The following is a 19731-nucleotide window of genomic DNA, read 5'->3' on the forward strand; positions in this document are numbered from 1 at the left end:
ACAGTTTATAATCACTACTGCGCATGCTTAAGTTACACTTTGACACAACACAAGAACGTGTAAAAATATAAACATTAGTTTTTCTTGTAAAAAAAAAACTGTTATAAACTATTTTTTCTTTTTATCAAAGTGAGTATAAATTAAACATGGCAATGGCAGCGAATAAAAGTACTAGAGAAGAACTTCTGTCATTAATAGATGATATTGAATTAATTGCAAAGTAAGTTGTAAAATAACCTGAAAATAATTTTTCAATGATACGATATTTTGAAAAAAAAACATAATTTTACAATTTTAAATATACAATTATTGCAAGACAATTTAGATTAAATTTTAATATTAAGATTAATTAAAATTTTTTTTTTTTTTTTTTAAAGTAAATTGAAATGAAGTTTTTAGGTTATGGTAAAGAATGACCGATTGTATTTACTGCAATATTTCCATAATAAAAAAAAAAATTTAATTAGTATATTTTTGTAAATAGTTTGTATTCGTGTAAAAAATTATTAATCATTATTGAAATTTGGGGGGGGGGGTTTCCTTTTTCTTAGGGAAATGATTGAAAACACAGTAGCGCAAAAACATGCTAAATTATCAAGTACCGAACATGCACAATTAACCGAATTGTTAATTGCTAAAGATAAGGAATTAAAAGAAACATTGAAAAAGGCAGCGGAACAGGGGAAAATAAATTTGAAAATGGAAGCATTAAAAGCCGAAGTTGAAAGACAGGATCAGGAAATTCAACAATTACAACGTCAACTTAAGGAAGCAGAACAAATTTTAGCCACTGCCATTTATCAAGCTAAACAAAAATTACTATCAATTTCTCGCGCCAATAAACGGCCAGTTGCATCTGAAGAATTAATTAAATTTGCTCATCGAATTAGTGCGTCAAATGCCGTTTGTGCTCCTCTCACATGGCAACAGGGCGATCCTCGAAGACCATATCCAACAGGTAAAGTCAACATTATTTTTTTCTTCACGATAATAAAAAAAAAAAAAAAATTAAATAAATGCTTCACGTGAAATGTTTCATAAATATTTAGCCACGGGGTATAAAGACAGGAAATTTTTTTTTTACCTTTTTCACTTTTCTTATTCTTCGATTAATTTAAGTGTGTAATATTAAAAAAAAAAATAATAATAATAATTAAATTTAAAAAACATTGATTTAAGGTCAGAAATGTCGAAAAATTATTTATTACTTTAACAAAGAATATTTTTTTATCATTCCTGAACTTATATTAATTTACAGAACATACAAAATTACAGATTTTTCATATCTTTTCTATATAAATGATTTAATTGATTGAAGTTTGAATTTATCAAAAGTTTTCATCGATTTAAAAATTATTTTGGACAAATTTCAATAAATTTAAATTAGTTGAAACATTTATTAATTACAATTTTAATGGATCTAAATTTAAATTCATTCTAATTTTAATCAACTAAAATTCAATTATTTTCCAAAATTTCAATTCAATATCAATTTGAAATTTAATTATTTTCAAAATTTTCAATTTAAAAGCTTCTAAAATTTAATTATTTCTAAAAATTTCCATCTAAAATTTTTTGAAATTTAATAATTTCAATTATAACTCTCGTGAAATCAAATTATTTTTAATGATTTTTATAATATTCTTCGAAAATTCAACTATATCTAAAACCATTATTCACTTAAAAAGTTTTCAAATTATTAAATTTTTGTGTGTAATTTCTAATAAATTCTTCAGTTATTTTCAAAAATTTCAATAGAAATTCAATTATTTTCAAAATTTTAAATTCAAAATCAATTAAAATTCAATTATTTTTCAAAATTTCAATTCAAAATCAATTGAAATTTAATTATTTTCAAAAATTTCAATTTAAAAGCTTGTAAAATTAAATTATTTTCCAATATTTCGATTGAAATAACATTATTTTCAACATTTTCAATTTAAAAACAAGTAAAATTTATTTATTTTCAAAAATTTCAATTTAAAATCAACAAAAATTCAATTATTTTTCAAAATTTCAATTGAAATTTAATTATTTTCACCAATTTCAATAGAAATTCAATTATTTTCAAAATTTTAAATTCAAAATCAATTAAAAAAAAAATCTTAGGCTCAGTAGACTTATCCGAACAGACTGTTTCCTTTGCTTCTCCCTCTCTTCCTTCGTTTTCATAGGAACTAAACTGGATTCTCAAATTTTGTGGAAGAGGGATTTTAGTGACCATGTAACATCACCTGATAATTTCTAGTATAAAATTAGGTGTGGTGATAATGGAACATTTGGTCTAATTTTTTATTTTTATCTATTGTTTACTTTCTATGCATCCAAATTCAAATCGCAACTTTTACTTTGATCTGTAAATTATCTAACACTATTGATAGCGATTTGGACATTTCTGCCACATCAATTAGTAAATTATGCGGATCTAAATTAACAGACTTGGCACAAACAATAATAATAGTAACATCAATTGAATTTTTTTTTTTTTTTCTCTTAGCTTTGTTCTGTCTCTGTTAAAATGTTATTTAGTTTTATATTATTTGTTAAGTACTTTGTACAAAAGGGCTTCTAGCCCGTAAATACTACAATAAATAAATAAATAAATAAAATTCAATTATTTTTCAAAATTTCAATTCAAAATCAATTGAAATTTAATTATTTTCAAAAATTTCAATTTAAAAGCTTGTAAAATCAAATTATTTTTAATGATTTTTATAATATTCTTCGAAAATTCAACTATCTGAAACCATTTTTCACTTAAAAAGTTTTCAAATTATTATATTTTTATCTGCAATTTCTAATAAATTTTTTGGTAACAGAAATCATCAAAAAATTTTAATTAAAAATCACATGAAGTTGAATTAATTTCAAAAATCTAAATATTGTAAATCTTTGACAATTCAATTCATTTTAAAAAAAATTATCTAAAATTATTTGCTAAATTATTTTCAGTTCTGTAAAATTTAATTATTGTCTGAAAATTAATCAAATTTTTTGAAATTCAATCATTTCTAATAATTTTAACTTTAACTCTTCCAAAATTATTATTATTTAAAAAAAAAATTTTAATAAAAAATCTATAAAACTTGATTAAGTTTTTGGCTGAAATTATTTTGACCATCAAAACTAAAAAACTAATGACAAAATTTTTAAATCGATTAAATTGCTTATATCAAACTTCAAAAAATTATAAAAATGTAACTTCAAGAATTTTTTTGGAAATTTGTTCTACTTAAAAATATTTTGAAAATTTGACTTACAATAATTAATTCAATTGTGAAATATTGGAAATAAATTTTCTTGATAATATTTTTATAGAATTATTCTCATTACAGAATTAATAAAATGAATTTAATATCTAATAACATTAGTTATTTAAAGTAAAATATTCATTAACCAATTAATTTTTTTTTTAAATTAAAAAAATCGACTGAAACGACTTTTTTTATGCCTTAAAGTCGATCCGAGGCCTAAAAATGTAATTTTAAATTATTCTAATTTTAATTTGTTCAAATTTTAATTTATTTCAATTTTAAGAATTTAAGAACTTTAATTTACTTAACTTTTAATTGATTTAAGTTTCAAATTATACAAAATTCAATTTACCAACTTAAACTATTATTGCTTTAATTATTCATAAAAAAATCAAATTGTTCCAAATTCGTATAGATACAAATTAGGTGGTTATTTTGTACGATAATTGGTTTTAAGAGGGGGAGGGGCTTTGAGAATTTTAGACATTATTTAAGATCTAAAAATATTTTACGTTTTCAAAATTAAAAAAAAAATTATTTTTGACCATTTTAGAAACTTTTTTTTGAAAAAATGAAAAAAATTTTGAAATCCATACGAGTACTTTGTTCAAAATCATGAGAAACGTTTAAAAAATTAATTAACTATTAACTAATTAATTAAGATTTTTTATTTAATTTCTAGATATTGAAATGAGATTGGGATATTTGGGAAGATTAAGTGATCTACCATTAAATGGACAATTAATGGGCTCACATCCAGGTATTCCAGCCGATTTACATAGAGCGGGACATCCTGCAGGTATTTTACATATTCTAATACAATCGGATTATAAGATTTTTTATTGAAAAAAAAAATGTAATTTTTACCCAATTTTCGTAGAACCACCAGTATCGCAAGCAAATCAATTTGCATGGCATCCATCGGGCGAAATTCACATGACAATGGGTGGACAGGGAAGTGTCGCGATGAACACTCACAAACAGGAAACCGAAGATGTTGAAGTTATGTCAACAGATTCGTCAAGTAGTTCATCGAGTGATTCTCAGTAAAAAAAAAAGGAAAGAAAAGTAATTTTTCAAAAATGAAAAATTATTCCCGATTTGTCAAATTGTAAGTTTTTCTCATAAGGCTTAATATTTAAACACGTAAGAATCAATTTAAATTATCTTTTATATATATAAACATAATAAAGTAATTTTATTTACAAAATTACATATATATATATAATATTTAAAATAAAACTCTAGATGAGAATTGTTTTTACAAATTTTTCTTTAATTTATAATAAATTCCCTTAATTTTCTAATTATAAATAGAAAATGTACTTAAAAAAATACATATATTTGAAATTTAAATAGTAATTGTTCTATTTAAATAACCCTGGAAAATTTGCATCATATTTTATATCACTTGCAGATTGCTTTTTTTTATACAATTCAATTGCCAAGTTTCTTCACTAGTCTAATAAAATATCTGGTAAAAGTTTATGTAATTCCTTCTCATTGAACAACATTTCTGGATTTGCCTGTGATAAATATAATAATTATTAGTAATAATAGGGAAAATAAAAAAAATTTCATAAACTTGTAAAAGAAAAATTAAAATAAATAACAGAATTAGATAATTTAAATTGATGAAAAAAAAAAAAATGTGAAATAATTAAATTGTATATGCTTTTTACAACTTACAATTTTGTCAGTGTTTTGAAATTTTTCTTTTTCAAAAAAAATATTTCCATTAGTGTACATGAATCCAAAAAAACGAGAATCAATTCTAATTTGATCAATATCACGATAAAGTAAAATTTCTTGCAATTTTTCTTCTGGAAAACTCAATGTTCTGCTATTATATCCTACACTCATTATTTCTAAGGCAACCCTAAAAATTAAAATGACAAAATTTTGCAAATTAAATGCTGAAAATTTATTTCTATTAAATGAAAGATATATATTGATTTATTTAGATCATTAAATATTAATTACATACCTCCTAATTTTTCTTAAATTGCATAAAGCTGCACATTTCAATAAAGGTGACAATGTACTTATTAATCGACAGGTACGTACATAATTATTCAAGTAGGCAGAAAAAGATATTTCCATTGCTTGTTTCACTTCTCGAGATTCTCTAAAAAATAACATACACATATTATTTTAACAAAATCCATAATAATAATAATAATAATAATAATAATAATAATAATAATAATAATAATAATAATAATCACAACAGAAATATTTGTAATTCAAAAACTTGGCATCAACAATAAAATAGAATTTAAGATTTTTACAATATTTATTACAGGATGTCCATTAAAATAATTTGAAAATAAAATTCAAGGTTTTCTAAATTAAGAGACTTTATATTTCAAATTTAACAAATTTAAAAATTAATGTAATACTGTTAATTCAGGGTTGCTGCACGGGTCAGGGAAAAGTCAGGGAATTTTATGAAAAGTAGAGGAAAAAATATAATTTAAAAAATTTTCAATTCAAACTTTTCCTACTAAAAATTAGTGTCTTAATTTTTTTGTAAAATTGAAAACCTCTTGAAATATTTTCATTAGGGTAAGGTAAAAAATTTAAATTCTTACTGAAAATCAGGGAAAAATAAAATTTTTTTTACAATCCTGTAATTTAATAAAAATAAAAATTAATTATTTAAAATTTTCAATTCTTAAAAAAAAAAAAATACGTTTTTTAAAAAATGAAATTCATTAAAAATTCAATTACTTGTTAAAATTTCATTGATCAATTAATTCAATTAATATTAAAATTTCCATTAATTTAAATTTAATTATTGTAAAATTCAATTACTTTAGATACAATTAAATAATTATTTTATATTTTCAATTTTTTTCTGCAAATTCAGTTATTTAGCTACTTCACAAGTTATATTTTTAAGTTAGAAATTCTTTTTCGTGCTATTTGGATCAAACTTTTTGATTATTTGATCTATTTCTCTAAATTTTAATTTTAATTATTATTATTATTATTATTATTATTATTATTATTATTATTATTATTATTATTATTATTATTATTGTAAATTTATGTAAGTCGTTTTAAAATTCAATTATTTTATAAATTTAATAATTTTCATTTTCATTCAATTATGTAAATACCATTATCATAATTAACAATTATTTTGTAAATTAAATTATTTTTACAATTTAAATTTTGTTATTTTGCATGAAATTGTAAATTAATTTGTTTTTTTTTTTTATTTAATTATTTCGTCAGGGTTGTTACAAAAATTGTATTTTGTTTTTTCTTGATTTCCAGTCAGAATTTTAATTTTTTTTTTCCCTAACCCTAATGAAAATATTTCATGAGATTTTTAATTATAAAAAAATTATGCCAATTTTTTAAACCAGAAATTTGAATTGAAAATTTCAAAAATTATAATTTTAGTAGCATTTTTAGAAATTTGATGTTATTTCAGTATTTTCCAAAAAAATTCCCTATTTCTAAAACCGTGAATTCGATTTAAAATTGTTTTTCAATTTCGAAAGTGTTTAATCATTGTTTTTTTTTTAGTTTAATTTAAGTCATTATTAGGATGTGAATTTTGAAAGAAGTTTCTTTTAAGATAAATTAAAAAAAATATCTTACATTTTTTAAAAACGTTTTTAATTTAAAATAACTATTGTAAATATGTTCATCTAATCGAAAATTTGCAAAAACAAATGTTGGAATTAATTTTTTTAAAAATAGTAGTAAATTTTTGCGGGAATAAAAATTTGTAATTAAATAAATAACAATTTAAAAAATAAAATTGAAAACTTACTTATATTTTATTGGCAAATTTAAACCTCTAGTGAGAGAATTAATTTCACCTAAATTAACCAAAATGTAAATTGCCTCCATTTGTGTTCGATTATCATTTAAATTTAAATTTCTTAATGATTCATTGATATTAAAATCATTTAAAGTTACATTACTGCATTCGTCATAACAAACGAGTAAATGTTTTAAACATTCTAGTAAATGTTGATTATTTATTTTTGGATCAAAAGTTGAAATAGAATGTGTACAAAGTCTGAAAAATAAAGAAAAATGTATATATATATATATAAGAATTTTTTTTTCACAATATAGCTTAAAACATATTTTGTGTTTAGTTTACAATTTTTGTTATCTATTATAATGAATGTCAATATCAATTTTAGTAGACTTTATTTACCGCATTACCTTTGCGCCGCATAGACGTGGAATCGAACGATTGGTTCTAATATTTCAATTGTGTCCAGTGGATTGATTCTTTGAATTACTAAATCTTGCCTTATGGCTCGTAAACGATCAAAAATAAAATCATATATAAATGACCAATTATAATCGGCTCTTGTTGCTATTCTGGAAAAAAAAAAAATTTAACAAAATTTATTCATGAAGAAAACTTGACAATTGTTACAGAAATTCTACGAGTAAAAAAGAAATGGACGTTTCTTGTAAAATAGGTAAGAAAATAGATTCTATTAAAACAAAAAATATAAATTAATAATATTATGATACTTTTGTGATATGAGCGACTCCACGTCAAGTGATCGCACCGATTTAGGGTATTTTGATAAATTTTTATAATATTGATAATTTGGGTTCCTTTAAGGGTAAAAAAAAAAGAAATCCTAAGTATTTTTAAAAAATTCAAAATATTTTTCAAAATATTGCACATTTAAAATTTTTGTAATTTTTTTTCTTTAATTTATTATAACTTCCATAATTTTTAACCAATTGGGATGATTTTTTTTAAATACTCGTATTTAGATGCTCTTTCATGGAAAAAAATTTTGAAAAAAAAAATTTTTTTAATTTTATTTTTTATTTAAAAAAACAATTTTTATTGTTTAAATAATTTGAAAAGTATATGTTCGATTTTTTTCAAAAAAATTCACGAATATTCTCTACAATGTCTTGAAAAATAAAAGACCTTGAAAAAGATGGTATGTCTTATAGTTAACGAGAAAAAAATTATTTAGTTTTTGTAGCGCATGAAGTCATTGTAAACTATATGAGGCATTTCATATGAGAATACGGGGTCATGTCTCGAATTTTTCTCAAAATTCGGTAAATTTTAGTGATAGTGGTGCTAAATAAGTGTACAAATTTTTAATATTTTTCGAGATATTTACAATAATTAGAGCAATATTTTTTTACTTTACTTTACTTCAAATGTTATTAATTATTTAAATAATTTTTATTATTAATTATTTAAATAATTTTTATTATTAATTATTAATTTAACACCCGTTTATCAAAAATAGTTCATATAGGGCTCGTTAGATGCGATTTTCAATAAGCATTGGAATGGTATTTTTAAAATTATTCTAATCTTATTTGTTCGTAAAATGTTTCATTTATTATTAATTTTTGTTAGTTAATTAATTAATATCTCGAAAAAAAAAATAATGCTATCTCAAAAATTTAACCATCGATTTATTATGACTTAAACAATATTCATGATTTTTTTCGTGCTTCTAAATGAGTGAGAACATTTTTAAAAGTTATAAAGAAATTTTATTTTTTAAACAAATTGTTTAAAAATTAATATTTTTTTTTAAAAAATAATTTTTTTCTAAAAGTTTAAGGTCCTTTGAATAAAAAACATTATCAGCATTTCTCTCTATTTTTAGTAGGGAAAAAGTTATAAGTAAAGCAAAAAAATATTGCTCTAATTTGTTATTGTAAATATCTCAAAAAATATTAAAAATTTTAAATTCAAAATTTGTACATTTATTTAGCACCACTATCACTACAATTTACCGAATTTTGAGAAAAATTCGAGACATGACCCCGTATTCTCTTATGAAATGCCTCATATAGTTTACAACGACTTCATGCGCTACAAAAACTAAATAATTTTTGTTCTTGGAAACTATAAGACATACCATCTTTTTCAAGGTCTTAAATTTTTCAGGACATTGTAGAGAATGTTCGTGAATTTTTTGAAAAAAATCGAACATATACTTTTCAAATTATTTAAACAATTAAAATTGTTTTTTTTAATAAAAAATAAAATTAAAAAAATTTTTTTTTTTCAAAATTTTTTTCCATGAAAGAGCATCTAAATACGAGTATTTAAAAAAAAACTCATCACGATTGGTTAAAAATTACGGAAGTTATAATAAATTAAAGAAAAAAAATTACAAAAAATTTAAATTATGCAATATTTTGAAAAATATTTTGAATTTTTTAAAAATACTTAGGATTTCTTTTTTTTTTACCCTTAAAGGAACCCAAATTATCAATATTATAAAAATTTATCAAAATAGCCTAAATCGGTGCGATCACTTGACGTGGAGTCGCTCATATGATAAATTAACATTTTTCAAATTAGTTAAAAATAACAAAAAAAAAAAAAAATTAGTTGAACAAAAATTTTCATAATTGGAGATATTTTCAAGTTTATTTTTTTTTTCAATAATTTACTTGGTAAATAAATAGTTCATGGTCATTATCAAAACTGGTTTAGGTCTTAATTCACTGAGATCTGTCATTGTGCGACCAGCTGCTGGTCTATTAAAACACTTCACTGTTTTCGTAGGATCAGCTTTTTCTTCCTTTCTCTCGAAAATATGCAATAAACGTTTTTCTTCTCTCCTAAAATGGAAAATTTCATAAATTTTGACTCTTACATATAGTAAGAAATTTTCTCTTGTTTTTTTTAAACTAAAAAAAACGAATTGTTTTTAATTCTTAAAAAAACGAATTTTTATAAAAAAAATTCCTTTTCTATTATTTAATTTACTTACATGAGTCGTTCACTTTTTGGACACATTGCCATACAAGTACCATTTCTTGTAATACTCATATTTTTATATTTAATTACACTTTTTTCCCCTTATATTGCGTATAAAAAAATTCAAGTCTTATAAGATAATTCAAATGTACAAATAAAAGTTTTTGATATTTTTAACTTTCTACTTTGTCGTTTGTTTTTGTTTAGAAATAACTTTGTAAAAAATTTTTTTTCTTGAATGTTGTATAAATCATTTTTCTTTTGTTGACTTGACACGATAAACATTAAACACTATAAAATTTTATAGCAGACGCTTTTTATTGTCAAAATAGAAATCTGCTTTATCAACTGTTTGAAATATATTATTTTTCAAATAGAACGCTATCAAAAATGAATAAATTATTTAATAAAGCTACATTATTTATAAAAGTAAAATAATTGATAACAATAATTTATTTTCAAAATAATTAATTTATAAAATCATCAATCGATAATAAGGAAATTCTACTATTTCGCCATCTATTGGCAAACAGGATAAAATTCACTTTTTTTCCACTCAATAGTTTCAATAGTTTGATCCAAACGAAAAACATCGACAGATGGCAAAGATCATGTTATGATTAATAATTCCCGTGAAAATCATATTGTTTTTCACAAAATATTGAGTTTAAAGAAGACTTTAATATATTGAGAATCGTAAAAAATGGATTTATTAAGTGTGAGTGAAGTCTCAAGACTGAATTTAAACTTTTATATAAATTCGTGCAAAGCGGGAGAGAGTGAATGAAACATGGCGTTTCTTTCATATGTTCCGAAAATCGAGCACGCTGATTAATTTTTCTCCGATTTTTTTTTTTTTTTTCCTTAAATTCCGTGCAGACAGGCAGTTTTCGTTTATTTTATTTCATAAATTTATAAACGATTTCAAAGACGTGAATATTGTGTTTCACTAAATTGTGTTGGGAACCTTTTTTTTTTTACTCTGTGTATAAGTGAGTGTGTTGTGTGTACAAATTATAATCTATGTTGAAAATGTCCTAACGAGAAAGAGAGAGAGAGAGAGAGAGAGAGAAAGAGAAGAGAAAAAAAGAGGTGATCACAAGTATGAGAAGCTTCAATTCAACTGTGTATCTTTTGGAATGCAGAAAGTTTATGAAATAATAGCACAGTCAAAATGACGTCACGAAGTTATACAAAATCATATGGTCGTAAAGTTAATACTGTTTCCCCAGGTAGTATACAATTTGACAAACTCTTTCGAGAAAACAGTAATCGACCCTCGGCTGCCAAATCAGCGGGCATCGTCGGAAAATGGGGCATAACTTCCTTTACGTCGATTCGCAGCACAAATATTAATGGTATTTTTTCATTATTTTCTCATTAGATACATTTTTTTTAACAAATTATTTTATTGATTTTCATTGTAGTGAAATTAAAAAAATTTTGTTTAATTCTCTCTTTTCTTTTCCGATAATAATATTCTTAATTGTATATACTTTTATAGATCTAATTAAAGATTTCTTCAATCGCTTTATCAAGTTAGTCATCGATTATTCTCACTTATTTAAAATAAAAAAAAAGAAAAAAGTTTTTAATTAATTTAATTGTGTGATATATTTTTTTTTTTGGAAATTCTATTTTTATTGAAATTGTCATTAATTGTCGATAGAAAAATTTGAAAAAAAAAATTTTTAAATTAAAATACGCGCTTCCAATTAAAATAAAACATTTTTTATTCGATGAAACATTTTGGCTAATGAATGTTTTTATTTACAAAGTAATGTATAATAGATTCTTATGCAACTTTTAAGTACAAGAATCACTTTGGTTTTTTTTTCTCCCTCGATGCATTTAATCATTAACCTTGACAAAGATTCAGTGTATCAAAAAGTTTAATTTTTTAAAATTGAATCATTACTTATAAGGTCGGAATAAATTTGTATCTTTTTTTTTTTTGTTTGTTTTAATGAAAAATTGTTTTTGCTCTCTGATAAAGGGAATTTAAGTTTTTTTTATTTATTATATTTTAATTTCATACACTTATTTCACATTAAATTTTGAATTTTTTTTGCTTTAGTTACAATTATTTCGTCACAGTCAACATTTTTTTTTTTTTTTTTTTTTTACTTATTAATAAATTCTTCTTTGAGATTGAATTAAATTTTGTTATATTCAGTTAAGATAAGGAAATTATCGTAAATAATTAAATTAAAACCTTTCTATGATTTAAAAAAAAAAAATTTTTTTTTTTTTTGTTCGGAAGTTTTTTACTTTTTTTTCGTGAAGAACCAAAATTTTCGTATTGTAATAATTAAAATAATTTTACAAAAAAAATATTTTTATAAATCATTTATGAAATTAATTTCTTTTTTAGTTATTGTACAGAATTGATTGTTTATAAATAATCAAATTTTTGAATTTTGAATATTGTGACGTTCTTTTTTTTTTTTTTTGTTTTCTTCCAGGACGACGAGATGACGTTCATCCAACTTATGGGAACAAACGAGCAAAGCTTGATTATGGTAATCAAAATGCTCGCGTAAATTCAAGTAAGGATCCATTTTCCTTTGATAATGAAAAAACTGAGACGGCAGCGGTGGTGAAACCAAAAAAATTTTTCAAAAGCCGAAATGCCACGCCAACAACAACAACAACAACAACAACAATTGATGAGACACGTCCTGAATCAATTACGTATCGACAAGTACCTGAATCACATTATGGACGAGGTCGTCCGCCAAAGCAAAGTCAACAAACTGCCGCCTCAAAGCAGCAAATTTTGTCAAAAGCATCGTCCGTTGCTCAATTAAAGAAACAACAACTTCACAATGAAATTCAAACAAACGCTAATCAAGTACCTAAAGACGAGGGTAAACCTCCAATAGTTTTACGAATATGTAAAGGAACAGCGCGTTTAATTTGCGGTGATGCCGATTCAGAAACTGATACCTATAGAATTTCATCCTCGCCCCAGGAGAGTCCAACGAAAATCGATAATAATGATCGAAAATCATCGCCAATACAATCAATGACGACGACAACGACGATCACGACAACAACAACAACAACAACAACAACATCAACCGATACAAGAACAACACGTTCATCATCGACAATAGCTCAACAACCAGTCGTCACGACTGTTTCCATTCCGTTGGACGATTCCGATACACGAAGAACGACACGTAGTCGAGCGAAAAATCTCCGCGATATTATATCACCGACAACAGTTATTGCATCAACACCACCAGTTACCACCGCCACTAATAATAACAACAACACTACCACCACCACCACCACTACAAATTCTCATGGTTCCGGTTTATCACTAACACTCCGAAAATCGATGACCGATTCAAATAACACAGTTATTGCCCATTACGATATTGTTAAGACTGATACAACAAATTTCACTGGAAAAACACAAGTTGAACCATTAATTGGTCGCGATCAACCCCTACCAACAACAACGCAAGAACTCATTGATATTCTATCAAGTGATCCCGATGCAGGACAGAGAAATAATAATAAACAACAACCAATGGAAACAAATTACGAAGAACATGAGGAAATATTTGAGGAGATTCTACAGTATTCAGAGGAGCCATCAACAAAACAAAATGAAGATGACGAAAATGAAAATGATGATGATGATGATGATGATGATGAAGAATTGGAAAATGAATCCGAGCCAAATAAAGAAATTGAAGAAAAAGAATTAACACCATTGAGAGATGATGTACCACCAACAACAACGGCAAAAACAATTGTTGATCAAGATTGGTTCTCAGGAAGTGAGGATAGCGAATGTGCAACGGGCAATGTTGAAAATGAAATTCCCGTTCAACGCGATGAAGAAATTAGAGTTCAACCATCGTCATCGTCATCACCACCGCCACGAAATGATGTTTCAATTACAAAACCAACAACGAAAAAAGGCAGTATTTTCAAAAGTAGGTCGGCTGGCACGACAAATAGTAATAAAAGACGAGCTTTATATAAACATAAATGGTCGGACAATGATAAAGAATCGCCGGCCATTGATACTGGAAATACTGGCAATGAAATACCAAATGCAGCATCAAGTTCACACGCTGACGCAAATACAGTTGCATTCGAGGAATTTGGATCTGATGAATTGACAAGAGTTGTCACTTATCCAGAACCTGGAATGGATCTTGTTGATGATGATCTATTGGCCGTGACGAGCATTCGATGTGACAAGAAAGTCAAGGGTGTAAGTTGATCATTTTTTAAACAAATAATACATATTATATTTTCAGGCCCTTGGATTATACGATTTTTTTCAAATTATTTTTTAAAAAAGCGACTTTTTTGATTTTACTTTTCAAAAATTTTAAACAAAATTTTTCAGTAATACAATGCAGATCTTCTTCAGATCGTCTTTAATTCAATTATTTAACAAATTTTTAATTAAAATTCTTCATTAAATTAAAATTTTTATGTCGGTGAAATTTACAAACGTTTATGATCAACGATTGAAAAAAAAAAAATTTTTTTTCACTCAAAAAATAATAACTAATTTTTTGCCTACAAAATTTTTTTGTCAAAAATTTATTGATTAAGAAATGTTGCAAAAATTTTTTTTGATAAAAAATAATAATAATTTGCATAGACAATTATTTTCTTCTTCTTCTCAATCGTTGATTATAAACGTTTTGAACTATCTGAATGTGTTTTTCAATTAAAAACTTTTGAAATTCAAATTTTTTAATATGATTTCCAATAAATTCTTCATCAACAGAAATCAATAAAAATTTCTCTTATTATAATTATTGTCTGAAATTTACGAAGCTGAAGTACGCAACGTTTATATAAACGATTTTTAAGGAAATATTTTTTTAAAATGAAAAATTCTATAATTTTTTGCCTAAAAAAATAATTTTTTATAATTTATTGATTAATGAAAACTACAAGAAATATTTTTTAGGCAAAAAATTATAGAATTTTTCATTCTAAAAAATTATTTCTTTAAAAATCTAAAAAATTAAAAATTCAATTATTTTCAAAAATTCCAATTTAAAAGCTTCTAAAATTTGTTGAAATTTAATAATTTCAACTATAATTCTCCATGAAATTCAAAATTATTTTTAATTATTTCTATATAATATTCTTTGAAAATTCAACTATCTGAAACCATTTTTCACTTAAAAAGGTTTTCAAATTATTATATTTTTGTCTGCAATTTCTAATAAAGTCAGTTATTATTTTGAAAATTTTAAATTCAAAATCAATTAAAATTCAATTATTTTCCAATATTTAGATTGAAATTACATTATTTTCAAATTTTTTTTAAATTAATTAATTAAATTAATTAAAAATCACTTGAAGTTCAATTAATTTCAAAAATCGAAATAAATTTTCATGATTATATTTTTATAGAATTATTCTCATTACAGAATTAATAAAATGAATTTAATATCTAATAACATGAGATATATAAAGTAAAAACTAAAAACTAAAACGACTTTTTTTGTGCCTTAAAGTCGATTTGAGGTCTGAAATTACAGAATTTTATTTCATGGTTGCCAAAAGTGAGGAAAATATTAGAGAATTTTTTTACAGAAAAAGAAATTGATAGGGTAATTTAGAAAAATACAAATTGTAATCAATTTCAATTTAAAAGTTGAACCCAAAATTAAATTTATAACAATATTTTAATTAATTCAAAATTACAATCGATTTTCTGTACTTAGTAAAATTGTAAAAAAAATATTATTTTTAATATGTTAAATAATTGAAAGTTGAATTTCGAAAAATATTAAAATTACTTATTGTTTTTTCATCTTCAATTGGTTTGCAGGCCTCGGATTACACGAATTTTTCGACTTATTTTAATAAAATGCGACTTTTTCGAATTTTTTTTCAAAAATTTTAAATAAAATTACGTTTTTTTAAGGATACAATGCAAATCTTCTTTAGACCTTCTTTCTTTCAATTATTTAACAAATTTTTAACTAAAATTCTTCACTAAATTTATTATTTTTAATAATTTTAATGAAATTCTTCACAAATTCAATTATCTTAAACTATTTTTGAATTAAAATTTTTTGAAATTTAATAATTTCAATTATAACTCTCGTGAAATCAAAATATTTTTAATGATTTTTATAATATTCTTCGAAAATTCAACTATCTGAAACCATTTTTCATTCTAAAACTTTTCAAATTATTTGTATTTTTGTCTGCAATTTCTAATAAATTTTTTAGTAACAGAAATTATGAAAAATTTTAAATTAAAAATCACTTCAAGTTCAATTAATTTCAAAAATCTAAATTTGTAAATCTTTGAAAATTCAATTACTTTTTGAAAATGTTATCTATAAAATTATTTGATAAATTATTTTTAGTTCTGTAAAATTTAATTATTGTCTGAAAATTAACCAAATCTTTTGAAATTCAATCATTTCTAATAATTTCAACTTTAACTACTCCAAAATTATTATTATTTAAAAAAAAATTTTAATAAAAAATCTATAAAACTTGATTAAGTTTTTGGCTGAAATTATTTTGACCATCAAAACTAAAAAACTATGACAAAATTTTTAATTCGAATAAATTGCTTAAATCAAACTTCAAAAAATTATAAAAATGTAACTTCAAGAATTTTTTTGGAAGTTTTCAATTGTGAAATATTGGAAATAAATTTTCTTGATAATATTTTTATAGAATTATTCTCATTACAGAAATTATAAAATGAATTTAATTAACATTAGTTATTTAAAGTAAAATATTCATTAACCAATTCAATTTTGTTAAAATAAAAAAAAATCGAATTTTTCGACTTGTTTTTGGAATATAAATCGACTAAAACGACTTTTTTTGTGCCTTAAAGTCGATAGGAGGCCTGGGTTTGTTTTAATTGACCCAAAATTCAATTTATAAAAATTTTATTACATTTAAATTTTAATTTATTCAATTTTTAATTCATTCAAATTTCAATCTAATCAAATTTTATTCAATTTATATTTCAATACGAATTGAAATGAAATGCAAATATTATTTTTAAACTTCATATCATTAGATGTACCTATTAGAAATGCATTATCTGCAATAAGGAAATTTGTAAAATTATTTTTTATTTCAATCCTGTTAACTAAAATTCACTGCAAATAAAAACAATTTAATTTCTTTTATTTATTTTTTTAAAGGTTTTAACTAATAAAAGTTGCATTTTAATAAAAAAAAATTAACAATCTTTTTGAAAAATTTAATTTAAAATTTTGAAAAATTGATTAAAGCCTTATAAAAATGTAATAAAAAATTGCATAAAATATATACTGAAGTAATTATATTGCTTAACGACCATCAATTTGATAATTTATTTCTTTTTAGAAAATATATTATTACAAAAAAGATAAATTATTATTTACGAAAAGATTATTCTGTATAAATAAACATAGCTATAGCGTATTATAAACTTACAAATTAAATTTTATTTTTCGTCATAAAATGTAAATTAATAATTTTTTATTTTCGAAAATTAAATTTTTTCATAGAAATAATATAAGGAAAAAATTCTCCTGATTTTAAAAGATATTGAAAAAAATTAACTATTTTAAAAATAGTAGGAAAGTAAATAAATTCAAAATATTTAATTTATTTCAGCAAAATTAAAAAATTATGTAACAATGGTAAATTTAAAAAATATATATTAAAATTTAATAATAATTAATTTTTTTTTTTTACTAAACGTCACAAATAACGATTTTTAAAATTCGTTAATGAGCAAATTTTCTCTTTCATCAAACAGAGAATAATAAAAGTTAAATATTTTATGAATAAAATGTTTGTTGAAATTCAACATTTTGAAATGTCGAGTCAGTGTAATTAACTTTGTGTTTTATCTGAATAATTAAAATCTCATTTATTATTTTAATCGAAAAAATTCTTTTTCATATTCTCATTAAGATTGTAATGAAAATATGTATAAATTATTATTATAATAATAATGATTATTATTGTTATTTAAAAAAAAAATTGTCCTTTGTTGTCAGCATTTCAATTTTTTTTTTTTTTTTTTATTAAAATGATATTTTAATTAATTTGCTGGATATGAGAAGTCATTTTACGTATCGTATTATCTAAAAAAAAAATTAGTCAATTTGTACTGTCATTCAAAATGAATAATGTTCGTAAATAATACAACTTTTCATTATACTTTTATATTTTTAAAACTATTTTATTTATTTTCTTTTATCCGTTTTTAATTTTAGACTTATTTGATCAATAACTTGCAATTTTTCATTCTATTAATTATTTTTTTTCATAAATTTACTATCAATTATTTTTTAATAATATTAATTAAATTTTTTTTTGTAATTGTTGACTTTTTTTTATTTTATGTTAATTTTGACTCTGAATTATTATATATTTTATTATTATAGAATTATTATTTTTAATTTCTTTTGTTTTTTGTTACTATTTATGAAAGTTGATTGTAATATATTGTAGATAGTTAATAAGGTCAGTAACCGCTTACAATCCATTTATTGATTTCAGTTTCTAATCTTAACTCGAATCTAAAACTGATCTTGTTAAATTATCATGATTTCAACGATAATTAATTACTTCGTTATTTTAAATTCTATTAAAAATGTAAATTGAAAAATACATTTTTTTTTTAATGAAACAAAATTATATTTTTTGGAAACGAATAAAGATTTTATTTACAAAAATAATGATTTAGGTAAAATTTAATAAAATTATAAATTTAATATTATTAATTAGTAATCAAATTGCAGAATTTTAATTAAAATTAGGAAAAGTTAATTTGTTTTGTTTTTTTAATGAAAATTATTTGTGTCACAGTTTTATACGGTGGTGAAGAATGTGAAGAAAGCTCATCAGATTCAAGAAAGTGGTGAATTCCAAGAGTTCAACGATGATGTTGAATATATTTTGGATACATTGAGAGAAAATAATCCAAATGCTACGCGTTGCCTCTCGGCTATTCGATTAGCAAGTAAATGTATGGCACCAGCTTTTCGAATGCACGTTAGAGCCCATGGAACTGTTGCCAAATTTTTCAAAGCTCTTCACGATGCAACGAAAGATCAGGTAAGATTGATTGACTTTTTTTTTTCTCTTCTTTATTATTTTTTTTTTTTTTCAGGAGAGAATTAAATTTTTTTTTTTTTTTTTGATATTCAATTGTTTAGAATTTCAATAGATACATTTTTTTAAGTGAAAAAAAAAAGCAAATAAAATAATTTTATGTATTTATTTTTCAGAGTCTTGGTTTATGTACAGCGACAGTTATGTTTGTTTTAAGTCAAGATCGTCTTGCGATGGATCTTGATCGTGATTGTTTGGAGCTGATGCTTAGTTTATTAGAATCCGACGCAAGTCACAAAGATGCTCTCGATGATTGTGGCCTGAGTCGGGCTGAATTGTTAAAAAATAAAGAGAAAGTCCGACAACTTTGCGCTGACATTCAAGCTCAAGGACACGCGAAACACCTGAATCTTGATAACATTACCGTGAGTTTTTTTTTCTTCTTTTTCTTCTTCTTTTCCTTCTTTTTCAAATGACATCAATATTGCGTGACATCGTTTTCTATTATTATATATAAATATTATTCAAAACTCTCATTGTTCCAAGGCTTGTATATTTTTAATTGGAAAAAAAAGCAAAGGCGTGATTTATTATTAGAATACTCTAGTAATCATGCAAATTAAAATTAATATCTTTTGAGATGAATTCTTTTTTAATATT

The 19731-nt window shown here is 22.8% G+C and overlaps 3 protein-coding genes across 5 annotated transcripts in view; 2 read left to right on the forward strand and 1 right to left on the reverse strand.

Moving 5' to 3' along the window:
• The first annotated feature begins 71 nt into the window (after positions 1 to 71).
• LOC127284153 (mediator of RNA polymerase II transcription subunit 4) lies at positions 72 to 4522 on the forward strand. The gene is made up of 4 exons (XM_051309458.1): positions 72 to 220; positions 552 to 958; positions 3937 to 4053; positions 4135 to 4522. Exons 1-4 carry the CDS (start codon positions 147 to 149, stop codon positions 4302 to 4304), a joined length of 768 nt encoding a protein of 255 aa, XP_051165415.1. The 5' UTR covers positions 72 to 146; the 3' UTR covers positions 4305 to 4522.
• Positions 4510 to 10310, reverse strand: LOC127284152 (germinal-center associated nuclear protein). Its single transcript, XM_051309457.1, has 7 exons — positions 10007 to 10310; positions 9684 to 9854; positions 7449 to 7610; positions 7045 to 7296; positions 5242 to 5382; positions 4944 to 5133; positions 4510 to 4780 (listed from the first exon to the last, which is right to left on the reverse strand). Exons 1-7 carry the CDS (start codon positions 10063 to 10065, stop codon positions 4712 to 4714), a joined length of 1044 nt encoding a protein of 347 aa, XP_051165414.1. The 5' UTR covers positions 10066 to 10310; the 3' UTR covers positions 4510 to 4711.
• Positions 7553 to 19731, forward strand: part of LOC127284146 (protein wings apart-like) — a 17914-nt gene continuing 5735 nt past the window's right edge. The window contains exons 1-5 of one of the 3 annotated variants that reach the window (XM_051309447.1): positions 7553 to 7714; positions 11226 to 11351; positions 12459 to 14230; positions 18826 to 19074; positions 19248 to 19496. In XM_051309447.1, the coding sequence (XP_051165404.1) occupies positions 7693 to 7714; positions 11226 to 11351; positions 12459 to 14230; positions 18826 to 19074; positions 19248 to 19496 (2418 nt within the window). In that variant the 5' untranslated portion in view covers positions 7553 to 7692. Of the gene's footprint in view, positions 7715 to 10556; positions 11352 to 12458; positions 14231 to 18825; positions 19075 to 19247; positions 19497 to 19731 lie in introns of those variants that run through there. The other 2 variants (XM_051309448.1, XM_051309445.1) reach the window with 2 other exon arrangements.

Source organism: Leptopilina boulardi, unplaced genomic scaffold (assembly GCF_019393585.1).
Source record: "Leptopilina boulardi isolate dan_hultmark-lab unplaced genomic scaffold, ZJU_Lbou_2.1 LbouV2_318, whole genome shotgun sequence".
NCBI lineage: Eukaryota > Metazoa > Arthropoda > Insecta > Hymenoptera > Figitidae > Leptopilina > Leptopilina boulardi.